The sequence below is a fragment of the Lissotriton helveticus genome, chromosome 1_1 (genome assembly GCF_964261635.1).
Source record: "Lissotriton helveticus chromosome 1_1, aLisHel1.1, whole genome shotgun sequence".
Lineage (NCBI taxonomy): Eukaryota > Metazoa > Chordata > Amphibia > Caudata > Salamandridae > Lissotriton > Lissotriton helveticus.
In genome coordinates, this window is record NC_136057.1 from 485,658,419 (window position 1) to 485,671,140 (window position 12,722).

A 12,722-nucleotide genomic window follows, 5' to 3' on the forward strand; every position below is an offset into this window, starting at 1 on the left:
TTATTGAAGTAATCAATAATCTAACCTATTCATTTTTTTCTTTTCCGGCAGGCACTTTGAGGCCCATCTCTCCTTGGCGCTGGCTTTTCTCTGTGATAACTCCTATTCTGATAGTGTCCCGTGGAGTTAGGAAGAGGAGCCTGGACCATAGTGGTGCTGCAGGAGGTATGCCTTTTGTAAAGAATAACGAGCTCCTTTCTCTTTAAAGTAGGCAAATGTCCACCAGATGTCACAGTAACCTCCTATAGGAATAAAAATTACCAACTTTCAAGAAACCTTATTTCACCCATATCTTCATTTTTATTAAGTTTTCATTGTGTTTGTATTTATAGTCGGGGGGAAGGTTGTTTGTTTCCATGAATATGGCATGCTGTTTTCCTCTGTGTGGTTCATATTTTGGACAGAGGAGTTAAACATTTGAACTAAACACAGTATGACCACCATTCGGCTAGGCATTTGAAACAAACTTGAAATTAAACTGTTAGGAAATATCACTTGAAATATGTACAGAACTTTAACCATTCTCAAATACTTCATCAATTCAAATCCCTTCTCCGTAGAATCGTTCTTGTACCATGAACAACTTTGAGAAGAAATCAGGCTAGCAACCTTACTATCATTTCTTCTAATCTGATGTGAGGAAACTGGCAGTGGCATCAAGGAATCTTCTTTTGGTATTCTAAAAAAGTAAACTAACTACCAGATACTATCATTTCTTCTAATCTGATGTGAGGAAACTGGCAGTGGCATCAAGGAATCTTCTTTTGGTATTCCAAAAAAGTAAACTAACTACCAGATACTGGCACACATTAAAGTATTTAAACATGTCCTATTATAAATATAAAACATGTCTTGTAAAGCGTGCTTTTTTTAAGGTTTATTAAAGGTAAGGTTGGGGCGGACCTTAGCCTGGCTTCTGAGCAAGCAGTCGAAATGAAGGTACAGCTCTGCTGCTAAGGATCACCTACGATTCCCAAATTTGAGAGTAATTTCACCAGAGCAAAATCAGAGAAAGGAAATCTGAGCAAGATGGTTTGCCCCATGTTATGTGGCAGATGTGCATTTGAAGATGGGACCTGGCCAATCCAGTGCTTTGTTCACTATCTGAACATCATAAAATCAAGATGACTGGTGTTGCTCTTTGGACTTGATGTATGTCCGTCTTTTCTTCATAAGCTATTGCGCCTACACTGCAGAAAGGCTACAGTCTAAAGGCAGGAGGGAGATGTCCAGGAATTTTTTTATTATGGTTTGATTGGTGCTGCAACAGTGATCCTGGGTTACAGGGTTAGGCTTTGAGGGGTGAGATGGGAAAGCAGAATTAAACGTACCTGACGGAAATAACATCTCAGTTGCTGATGTTGTGATTTAATAGAGATAGATCCTCATCAAATATTACCTTAGACACACTCCAGCACAATACTTGAGCTTTAGTAATGAGAGGCAATCTTGCTTAAGTGGAGCCATTTTACTGTATCAAAGGAAGTAAGCCTGCTTGGATAGCCCTAGGTTCAAGGATATTTATAAGAGGCCAAATGATGGTAACAGGCAGTGCCCCTTTTGCAATCAGCAGAAGAGTTAAAAGCCCTTCTTTAGTCTCAGAGGCATGGTTGTACATGAAGCGGTGCTGTTTGCAGTGGTTTAATACAGACTTGAGTGCATTTGTGTAGTGATTCACTACATGACTCGCTGGCCCAACTGCAGCATTCTGTGCGGCACTGGGATACCGCCACCGACTGGAAGACCCTTTGGAGGTGCACTGCTGACCTGGAGAGCATTGCGGAGTCTGTGGTGCCCCAGTGCCGAGACGATCTGTCACAGGGTGAGCACCCCGCAGCGCTGCCATTTCCTCGGGAGAGCCCGCACCTGAGGCAGCGGATGCCGAGGCGGGCCCCTATGAGCCCTGGGGGCTACCGCACGGCACTCTGAGGGCGAGCTCCCCTAACCGGAACACCAGCTGACTTTTGCGGGAGCCACGAGCGCTGACACAGGTTGTGCTGCTCACGCAAAGCCCCCACTCCACTACAGAGTATAGGCCTCTCCCTCAGGGTCTTGAGGGGGGAGTGGATGCTGCCCTTGTAACTTGCGGGGGTCTTCTGGCCCCCCAAACCCCACGGCTGGCTCCCTCATACTGACTGGGTCGCTCACGGCTGCTGCTCCATCTTCCCTGGTAGGGCCTGGCTCGTGAAGGCGGTGCCGAGTGCACGCCGGGCCGGGCCATTCCGAGCCCTCAAAACATAAACGTCGAGCCCTTAGGCTACTTCTATAAACTGCCAACTAGATGGGAAAACTTTTTTTCTTTTTAAGTTTTCAAAACCTTTATGGAGAAATACAAGTCCGGTACATTACACTATGCAACAGTGCAACATGGCAGCCTAAATAGCCACAGTAAAGATCAAGTCAAGCTTTCGGTCACAATCAGATTACATCTCGCAACAAGCAGGAATATATTACAGTTAAACCCGCAGATCCACAACACAGTGGACCCTCCCCATGGGGGGCACATCCACAGCAATAACATAAATGGAGAGTAACGAATAACGGGGGAGCCAACGAGAAGGGAGGAGGTATTCACTAACCAGCACCGACGGCCGCAGCGGGCGCCAGGCCGGCGGGGAGTGCGGGAGAGGCAGCGTCACTAGAGTGGGATCGGGAATGTTGATAAGAGACAAGAGGGCCCCAAATGTCAACAGGTCAGGACTTGGCGGGTAGTAAATCCTAGAACTCCGACAGCACAGTCTGACACCGAGAGGCGTCTTCATACCAGCTCTCAACTTTAGTGGCAGGTCCACGACCCCAACACATGGCCACTCTACTCCTAGCCAAGACCAGCAGCATCGCAATCCGGCATCTGGAAGCATCAGGACAGAATTTCGCGAACCCTAGGAGGCACAGGGGAGGGTCAGGTTGCACTGTGGTACTAGTGATGTCGGAAATAGTGGAGCAAATCACCCTCCAGAAGTCGGAGACCTTGGGGCATAACCATGCTAGATGTGCGAAGTCCGCAGCAGGGGCAGCGCTACGCATACAGGTGTCATTTGGAATGAGCCCGAGCCTGTGGAGCTGAGCAGGGGTGCGATATAGCCTGTGCAGATACTTAAAATGTATCAGACGGAGCCGGTAATTGGGTGACAGACCAGCGCAATAGTTTCAAAGTATTGGTCAAAGGCCTCTCGTGGCGGAGGAGTGCCAGCAGAATATCGCTGAGAGTAAAAAGCCAAGAAGCGGGACTTGATTTCCTCCGGGGAGGCAGTCCTACCCTAACCACCATCGCTAAGGGCCGTTATGTAGGAAGCAGCTCGCGGAGGAGGTTGGCGAGAGTACGCCCAGGGCGGTCGCCCTCACCAAAACGACGTGCCCATCCCTCCCTTCCCAAGAAGGACAGCCTCCTCAGAGAATTCCGTGTGTTTTTGACGGATTAACACCAGCGTCTCAGGACAGGGGTGTGCAGCCTGAGCAGCATCCAGATCCCTCATTTCCGCCTCCAGCTTGGCCAGAGTGGAGCGGATAGAGCGAAGGACACCGGCCTGTTTTGTACATTCTCCACGAATGACTACCTTAAACCCTTCCCATAAAACCGAGGCCGAGTCCACGGATCCCGTGTTTAAGTCAAAATAACTAGTTATAGCTGTTTGAATGTCCGCACAAAAGACTGTGTCCCGGAGAGCGTTTTGGGGAGAAGCCAGGCAAATGCACGCTGCGGGAAATGGGGAAGACTGAGGCGGATCTGGACCGGCGCATGGTCGGAAAAGGTACGTGACATGTGTGTTGCGTCGGTAAGCCAGGACAGGGCATCTGAAGAGGTCAGCCAAAAGTCAATGCGCAACCAACAATCCCTCGCTCTGGTAACACAGGTGCCCTTGCGGGCATCAGGACGAAGGTCACGCCAAGCGTCGTAGAGAGAGTTAACGGTTTGAATAGAAGTGAGGGCCGCGGTTGCGCGCAGGTGTGACGTATAGGCGCCAGAGCCGACGACAGGGTGACATTGAAATCCCCATCCCAGACGACAGCCGCAGGGCCACAAGTAGAGATGAGGTGCCAGATGTGATTAAAAAAGTCCGGGTCGTCTGAGTTAGGACCATACACCGCTGCGATAGTCACGGGCTGGGCCAACAGTGAGCCGTGGAGTATAACATACCTTCCCTCAGGATCGGTAATTGGCTAGGCGGTGTGCCAAGGGAGACCCTTATGTATCAAAATAGAAACCCCTCTAGCATATGAAGAGTATGTAGAGGAGTGGGATTCCCCCCCAATAACGCGCCTGGAGAGGGATCTGGACATCAGATGTGTCTCCTGTAAGAGCCATATGTACACCCTGTGGCGTTGTAAGTGTGAGTGGATAAGTCAGGCCCTACGGTGGTCATTCAGACCACGGATATTCCAGGTCCAGCAGACCGTATCAGTCATGAGGAGGTGGTGCATAGTGCAGTGCTCACAGCGCAGGCGGGGAGCTCCACAAGCAGGCACAGCGGTCATTAATGGGCGGCCAGAAATGCAGCGATTATGCAGCGCAGGTGGGGGGGCTCCGCAGACAGGAATAGGCAGCACATCGGGGACGTCTGCGAACAGGGCTGTAAGGGGAGAATTCGCGGGCAGCTTACAGGCAGAAGTGACGCCGAAGTGTAGAGCACGCTGGCAAGAGGGGGTGGTGCCCTGTGCATTCAGACCCAGCAAGTGCATCACGTGAGGATGGGGAGGATCCAGAGGGGCCACGGGACCACTGATCGTGAATAACCCTTGTACTGAGGCAAGACGAGGCATGAAGCACATAAGTGTCGCAGACAAGACCTGAAAGAACAATACACATCCAACATACAGTGGCAGACTGAAGCCACCACCCCAATAGAGGAGCTAAGAACCACAACAAAGAACCTCCCACCCCACCCCGACCCAAACCCCAACCCGACCCCTCCCTCAAGAGCAAAGTAGAGACCACCCACCCCAACCCCCCAATTAGGCTGAGAAACCCACCTGCCCCACCCTAGGGACTCACAAATGGGAGGGGAAAGAACAGCAGTATCATTGGGAATCATCCCATGGGGGAATGGCAGGGCTCAGCATACACCACTGCAAAGAAGCAGGGTGGCCAAGCATGGGTGTTATTAGGCATCATGCAACACAAGATATTAAAGAGAGACAGTGTCCGCACAATCAATCATTGTCACTTAGCCGATCAGCGCAGTCCTGCTGAGACCTGGAAGGGGAGGATCGGGCCCCCTTTTCGAGTTTCTTAGCGAATGCCAGGGCCTCCCTAGGATCTAGAAAAACCAGTGTCTTGGCGCCCTGACGGACCCTCAGCTTTGCCGGGTAATCCAAGGAGTACGAGACTTTGTGCTTTTAAAGAATGCGCTTGGCAGGAAGGTATTCTCGCCGGGTTGCCTGGACAGTTAGTCCTGGTAAAAGGAGAGAGTATTTCCTTGATGGTGCCGCCGTCCCGCGCGAAGGATGGCGCCTCGATCCCGGTAATTCAAGATTTTGGCTACAATGGGTCGGGCGGCAGACCAGGACCGGCCCGTTGACCAGGGGAAAGATGGGCGCGCTCCACGGTGAACACCGGAGAGGGGAAAACCCCGAAAAGTTATTTTAATTAGTTGCTCGATTGAGCCCTCCATTTTCGAAATGTTGTTGGATTCCGGAAGGACCGTGATGTGGAGGTTGCTCCGGCGGGAGCAGGCCTCCAGATCCTCATTCTTGTCATGGATGACCGCCAGGATTTTGTCCATCTTGAGAAGTTTCTGATGTCTTGGGTAGCAGCATCCTTTACGTCAGACACCCGGGACTCGACCTGGAGCAAGCAGTTGTCATGGGAGTCCACACGGGCCTTCACTGAGTCCAAACGAGATGTGAGTTGGTCCAGCTGAGTTGTGATCCCGGTCACAGCCGACTTGACCTCCAACATGATTGCCTTGAGGTCGTCATCCCGGCCAGAGAGGGCATCCGTAGAGGCAGTCCAGAGCACAGCAAGGAGGAAGAGCCAGCCCCCGTAGGTAGTCCTCAGAAAAACAGGAGCACAGAAAGCCAATTACCAGGCCCAGCCAATGTGGAGGAGGAGCGAGGGTAAAGGGGGCCTCCCAGGAGTCCGTGTAGCATGGGGGGTAGGGGGCCGGACCAGGCGAGGATGAAATGCTCAGCTGCCACCGGGCCATCCGCGCCCCCAGGAGCAGCACATATAATAGGCCCCACCAACTGGGGCTGCTGGGCCCGCAGAGTAGGCCGTAATTAGGCAGAGGTACGTCTCGAGGCCCAGGGATTTAAGGTCAAGGCTCTCCGGAGCCGACTAGGCCAGCACAAGCAGCAGTATTTATTGTCCTCACCCAGCAGGACGCTGCGGCAACCCACTACGCCCGTGGTACCTGTTCCTCTATGCGAGCAGCGTGGGGCCCAAGGCCGGCAGCGGCCAGGCGGGGCGGGCCGCCCGGAGGCGTAGGAGTGAGGGCGGCTGGAGCACAAGGTGTCACTGCAGCTGGGCAATGGCAAGGGCGGGCCGAAGACGCGCACCAAACGGGCCCAACGCCGGCAGGGAGACGCGGGGGGTCTGCCGCTCCCTTCGCTGGGCCCGGACACCAGCGACCGCCGTCACAGAAGTCCAGAAAGGGTGCAGTAAGAAAAGCGGCGACTAGGCCGTGGCGCCCCGGACCAGGCTGTGCAGAAAACGGCCCCCAACCCCACCAGCGGCAGCCCCGTGGACGGCGCCACTAACCAGTCACGGCAGCCGGGAGACTCAGAACCAGCAGTCGGCAGCACGGGGCGCACCGGGCCCGCGCAGTCCTCGAGGGAGTAGGGGCGGCCCTCCCGGGAGCGGGTGCCCAGCGCCAGCCACGAGCAGCACCACCCAGCCTAGGAGTCAGATTGGAAGACGGGGAATGGTGCAGGCGATTTCCCCCAGTCGCCCGGAGTCAGGAAACCACTTTAGGGTGCAGGAAATGTGCAGATGCCTGGCGGATATTTACGGATTGAGAAGCTTGGCCAGCAGAGCCCACTCAGAGTGCGGCCATCTTGCAGCCGACCAAGCCACGCCCCCAACTAGATGGGGAAACTTAAATAAAAATAGTGATTGCCCAATGGAAAGTCACTTGAGATCTAACGTACATACAGAAAACAGATTCGGAAGTCTGTATAACCTAGACGAGCAAGACTGACTGTTAAGGATGCCCATATCACAAACAGAAAATAACAATAGGGTAGCATATGAAATGACCAGACAATTAACCATGAATAGCTGCCCCAAGCCTAAGATAGAGCTAAAATGTCCTCTGACCCCTCTGCCAATGGCTGCAGATGGTCAAGTAGTGCCAGAGAAAATCGAGGCAGTACAAAAGCAAACCTGGAGTAGAGACCAAAGCCTTAAAAGTAGGAACACATCAGACTACACTATCCGAGATCTTTTCTATCTCTCCCATGCTAGATGTAAACTCTGCAAAAGGAACACAAATTGCTGACGACAACCTTATTAAAGTGGTTTACTGGAATATAGCAGGACTAGAAACTAAGACAGGAAATCCAGTGTGGTCTGAATTTATAACTGGGTTTCATGTCGTCTGTTTAAAAAAAAACGTGGCTAAAGGAGCCCACACATCTGAATGGCTATTGAACATACCATATGCCTGTGGTTCAAGGAAATTATGGAAGGGCAAAGGGGGGGGGGGGCTAGCTATTTACATATCTAATGTGTTAAATGTCAAGAAAATTGTATTGAAATATGAGGAGGTATATTACCAAGTAATGGAATTGTACACTGGAATGAAACAAACTGTGGTACTGGTAAATTTCTATAATAATGCACAGATGGACCACGTAGGGGGAATTTTAGAAAATGCGTCAAATGTTTTGACAACCGTCTAAGGGGAAGGGGGTATCTTTATTGTCTGGAGGGGGGGGGGTTTAATATTACTCTGTGCGTTAAAAAAGGAATAGGTGTATGTGGTATAACGAACAAAGATGGGGAAAGCGAATCTCATTTCTCACACTCACACTATGAAAATGTTCTAACTGAAATGATGTGTGGTCTTGACCTCGGTTTTGCAAATGAGAAGTCCCAACCCAGTACCCTTTTACCTTTTTAAAAGTACTTTTAACGGAAGAGGTTGTGTCACAATAATAGACTACATTCTATTGTCTGCTAATTTACCCTCAAAGGTGAAGCAATTTGATACACATGACATCATCTTGAGCGATCATTACCGCTTGAGCATCTCCCTGAAATGATCAACATCCCAAAAAAGCACAGCCGCAAAATTGTCCATGCCCTCCACCAAATGGAAATAAATAGAAAACATGGCTATTCTTTGAAATGATTGTTGGCCGATCCACTAGAAACTACACGGAAAATCGTGGTAAAAAGTAAGCAAGCCATGGAAGCCATTCTAAATGAAACTGCGACACATGAAACAGTCTTGACTGCCTTCCAACAAATTACAAGATCGATCAATGAAGCCCTATGGATATCAGTCTAATCTCATAAAAAAAGCCTACGTTTTTTTTTTTTTTTTAAACAATTTGTATTATTTTATAAGAAATAATACAGGGCATTGAGTAAACAGTGTGCATATGTAGAGACCGTCAGAAGAAGAATTCAAATACAGCTACCCATGAGCAGATCAGGTACAGTGAGTTGCCCCCAGCATATTGCACAAATCTTGCGTCTCCACTTCATTTTCACTCAGTCACTCTCACTATCCAGCATTGGCGGTTCACAGAGATACCCCCTGTATTCATTCCATGCACCCCAAAGTCTAAACCATTTTTGTGGACATTTCCGGGCTATGTATACTGTCTTTTCTGCTAACATTGCGAAGTCAAGATCGGAACACCAATCCTTGACCGCTGGTGTCACTGGGGATCCCCTAAACTTGGCTATATTTCTCTTAGCATACATTATACCCAATGTCATCCAGTCCTGTGCGGAGTGGGTTAGGTCATTGGGTTCCCAGATGTTTAACAGGCAACATCGAGGTTCCGGAACCACGGAGTCCTTCACCACTTGCGACATAGTCCTCATAACCTTGGTCCAATAATCGGCCACTTGGGGGCATTCCCAGATTGTGTGGAAGAAAGTTCCTTCCTCCCCGCACCCTCGCAAACAGTATTTATGCGTGGCTCTCCCGATCGCGTGTAGGGTAACCCTAGTGTAATACACCCGGTGTAGTATTTTCAGTTGTACAAGCCTGAGTCTAGATGGTGTAGCTACCTCTCGGGGGGGGGGGGGGGGGGGAGGAAAGCGCAGTCAGCCAATCTAACTCCTCAAACTCTCCCACCTCCTTAGTCCAAGTGTCCTTCAACTTCAAAGTTGGGTCCCTTAGGTTATTTATGAGTTTAGGATATACGAACGAGGTTGCTTTTTTGGTCATGTGTTCCGTTAGGAGCCTGTCCTCCAATGGGGTTGATTCAGGTATGTCGTCACCGGGCTGGATAAGCGACCTTAGGGCGTGAGGGATTTGCAGGTACCTAAACCGCTCTGTGGGCGCCAATTCATATTGTGTCCTGAGTTGTTCAAATGTTAGGATGTCACCACGTTTCCAGAGATCTCCCACCGTGGAGTTTCCGATCAAATCCCATGCCCCAATCGACGCAATGACCAAAGTGGCATCATTTGTGTAATAGTGTCTTTACATTTAAGGCGGGCCTGAGCCACATACCATAAATTAACTGTGTGTGCCGTAGGGCCAATCAGGGCTGAGGCGCCTCTGCTATCATAGAGTGCAGGGAGCACACCAGCGTCGCCCTACCGGCCTGAAACGCTGGCTCCGTCTGGGGAGCGTGGACCCACTGGTTTATGATCTTTAACTGAGCCGCCCAATAATATAATTGAATATCTGGTAGGGCAATTCCACCATCATACCAGGTCCTAGTTAATTTATGCCGGGATATGCGAGCTGGTTTAGTTCCCCAGAGGAGGCTCGTGACCAAAACGTCAATTGACCTGAAATATTTTGTGGGGACAGGAAACTGGGTATTTTCAAGAACTTAAAGCAGCCGAGGCAGCGTCATCATTTTATATAAAGCCGCTTTACCCAAAAGGGTCAGGGGCAGGGTATGCCAGTGTTGTACGTCATTACGGAAACGTTCAAGGGGGGGTGCCAGATTGTGACGAAAAAAGGCATCCTGATTAGGTGTTACCCAGATCCCTAAATACTTGAAGGGTCCTTCCGTAATTTTCAACGGTCAATTCGCCTGGAATTGCGGCGGAGGGCCCTTGAGGACAAACAAGACAGACTTGGACCAATTAATATTATACCCTGAGACCCGCCCAAAAATTTCGCAAATGTCAAGGAGCTCTATGATCGAGCGTCTGGGTTTGGTCAAATATAAGAGGATATCATCCGCGTACAAGTATATACGGTCCTCCCATGTCTCGGTCCAGCTTAGCCCCTTAATCATGGGATCCCACCGGATCCAGGCTGCCAATGGTTCTAAAATTAAAGCAAAAAGCAAGGGTAATAAAGGGCATCCTTGACGCGTGCCGCGACCCAGCGGGAAATTCCTGGAAATATGGCCGTTAGCCACTACATGCGCCAGTGGTTTAGTATAGAGTAACTTCACCAAGGCACAACATTTAGGGCCAAAGCCAAGATGTTGAAGGACCGCAAATAAATAGGTCCATTCCACCATATCAAATCCCATTCGGGCATCCAGGGATAGTATAACCGCCGGCTCTGGTAGACTCGGTACTTGTGCCTTCACTGCGTGGACCTGCCTTAAATTAAGAGCAGTATTTCTATTGAGCATAAACCCGGATTGGTCCGGGTGAATCAGTACTTCGAGATATGGAGTTAGTCGGTTTGCAATCATTTTTTGCCAAAATCTTGGCTTCTGCGTTTAGTAGGGAGATCGGACAGTAGGCCGTACATTCGTCTGGGGGTTTGCCAGGTTTCGGCACTGCAATTATGGTGGCTATTTGTTGATCTTGTGGTAATTCCCCCTTACTTAGACTATAAAACATTGCATGGAGATGTGGGACTGTTAAATCAGATACGCACTTGTACAATTCAATAGGGATTCCGTTAGGTCCCATAGCTTTACCCGACTGCAGGGAGTGAACTGCGGCGAGGACCTCATCTTTTGTAAAGTAGGATTCTAGATGCAAGGCCTCTTCCTCTGATAGGGACGGCATTTTTATGTCTTTAATGTATGTTTGGGCCTCGTCCGTGGTCAGTTGCGTGTTGGATGTATAGATTTGTTCAAAGTAGTTAGCGAGGGTGTCCACAATGTCCGCAGGGGTGGTGACTATGGCGTCCGTCAGGGTATGTAGTTGCGCAATCGTCCTCTGTGCCCTTTCTTTCTTATCTAACCATGCTAGAAGCTTGCCCGCCTTATCTCCTACTTCATAAATAGTGTGTCATGTGTTTTCGAGCCGCAGTTAGACTTGTTCCCGCTGGTATTCAGTGAGTTCGCATTGCTTAAGGCGGAGTTTTTGGGCTGACTCTGTAGTGGGGTCAGTCTCATGCTGCGTCTGAAGCGTGGCCTCAATCGCATCTAGGTCACCCCTCGCTGCCCGACTGTGACCCGTTATCGAGGCAATAGCTTGCCCTCTCAGCACGGTCTTATAGGCTTCCCATAAAACTCCCGCCGACTGTACGGAGTCCACATTATCTTGAAAGTAGTGCTTTGTTACTGCACTGATTTCCTTTCGGATTTTGGGAATCCGCAAGTAACCAGGAGAAATTGGGGAAATTCGTTTTCGAACTTTAACGTGAAAGGTGTAGGTCTTGTAGACCGGCGAGTGATCAGAAATGCCCCTGGGTCGAATCCCTGTCTCAGTCAAATGGGGAAGACTGTCTGCGGATAGAAAAAAAATAATCAATACGGGAGAGACTGTTGTGAACTCCTAAGTGGAAAGTGTATGCACGCTCCCCAGAATGTTTGTATCTCCAGCCGTCCGTAAGGCCTAGTGCTTCCAAAAATCCAGTCAGCCGGGATTTGCCCGTCCCCGGCATTCTGCAGGGGTGTCGGTCTAGCGTTCCATTTATGACTTATAATGAGTTCCCCCTCCGGCAAGTTCAGCAGAAATGTGCTAAGGGCGGGAAGAGTCACCGAATGACCGGGGGAATGTATACTGACACTATATTAAATCTCTTCCCCTCCGACTGACATGAGATAGCGGTAAATTGCCCCTGTGTATTGCTCCAGACCCGATGTACAATTAGGGAGAATTTTTTCCGCACCAATATGCCAACTCCTCTAGAGCCCGACGAAAACTCTGAATGCGTTACCATTGTGTATCCCCATCGGTCCATGGCCTTACATGTCGAACCTACCAGATGTGTTTCCTGGAGCAGTGCCACAGCTGGTGCTGTACGACGTATATATTGTAGCACCAATCCTCGTTTAATTTTATCCCCAGCCCATGTACATTCCAAGTAACGAGTCATAGGAGACACTGGGGTCAGCAAGGGGGCCCTAGTATCTGTAGTGTTGCATATTGAAACCTTTCCCTCCATCATGGGCAGAACCGTTTTGTAAATCATTCTCAGCAGCATGCACCTCGTCAATCATAGCAGTGAAATTCAGCCCATAACTTAAACTTTTAACAAAACTCAACCCCCCCCCCATCCATACCCTCCCTAGAGCCCTTGTGAATTCTTTGTGCGTGTAGCAAACTAAGCAACATTCCCACCTCCCCCTAGCAACTTTCCCACAATCCCCATTCACCCCCCTCCCTGCTCCCTTGCCTATGGATGTAGAACTACCCACCCCCCAATGTGGCAGAGTGCTTTCACCCCTCC

At 50.0% G+C, this 12,722-nt stretch overlaps 1 protein-coding gene across 1 annotated transcript in view; it reads left to right on the plus strand.

Annotated features, from left to right (window-relative positions):
- TMEM19 (transmembrane protein 19) overlaps positions 1-12,722 on the plus strand; it is a 174,161-nt gene that overhangs the window by 21,926 nt on the left and 139,513 nt on the right. The window contains exon 3 of the mRNA XM_078673924.1: positions 52-165. Within this exon, the coding sequence (XP_078530050.1) occupies positions 52-165 (114 nt within the window). The remainder of the gene's footprint in view (positions 1-51; positions 166-12,722) is intronic.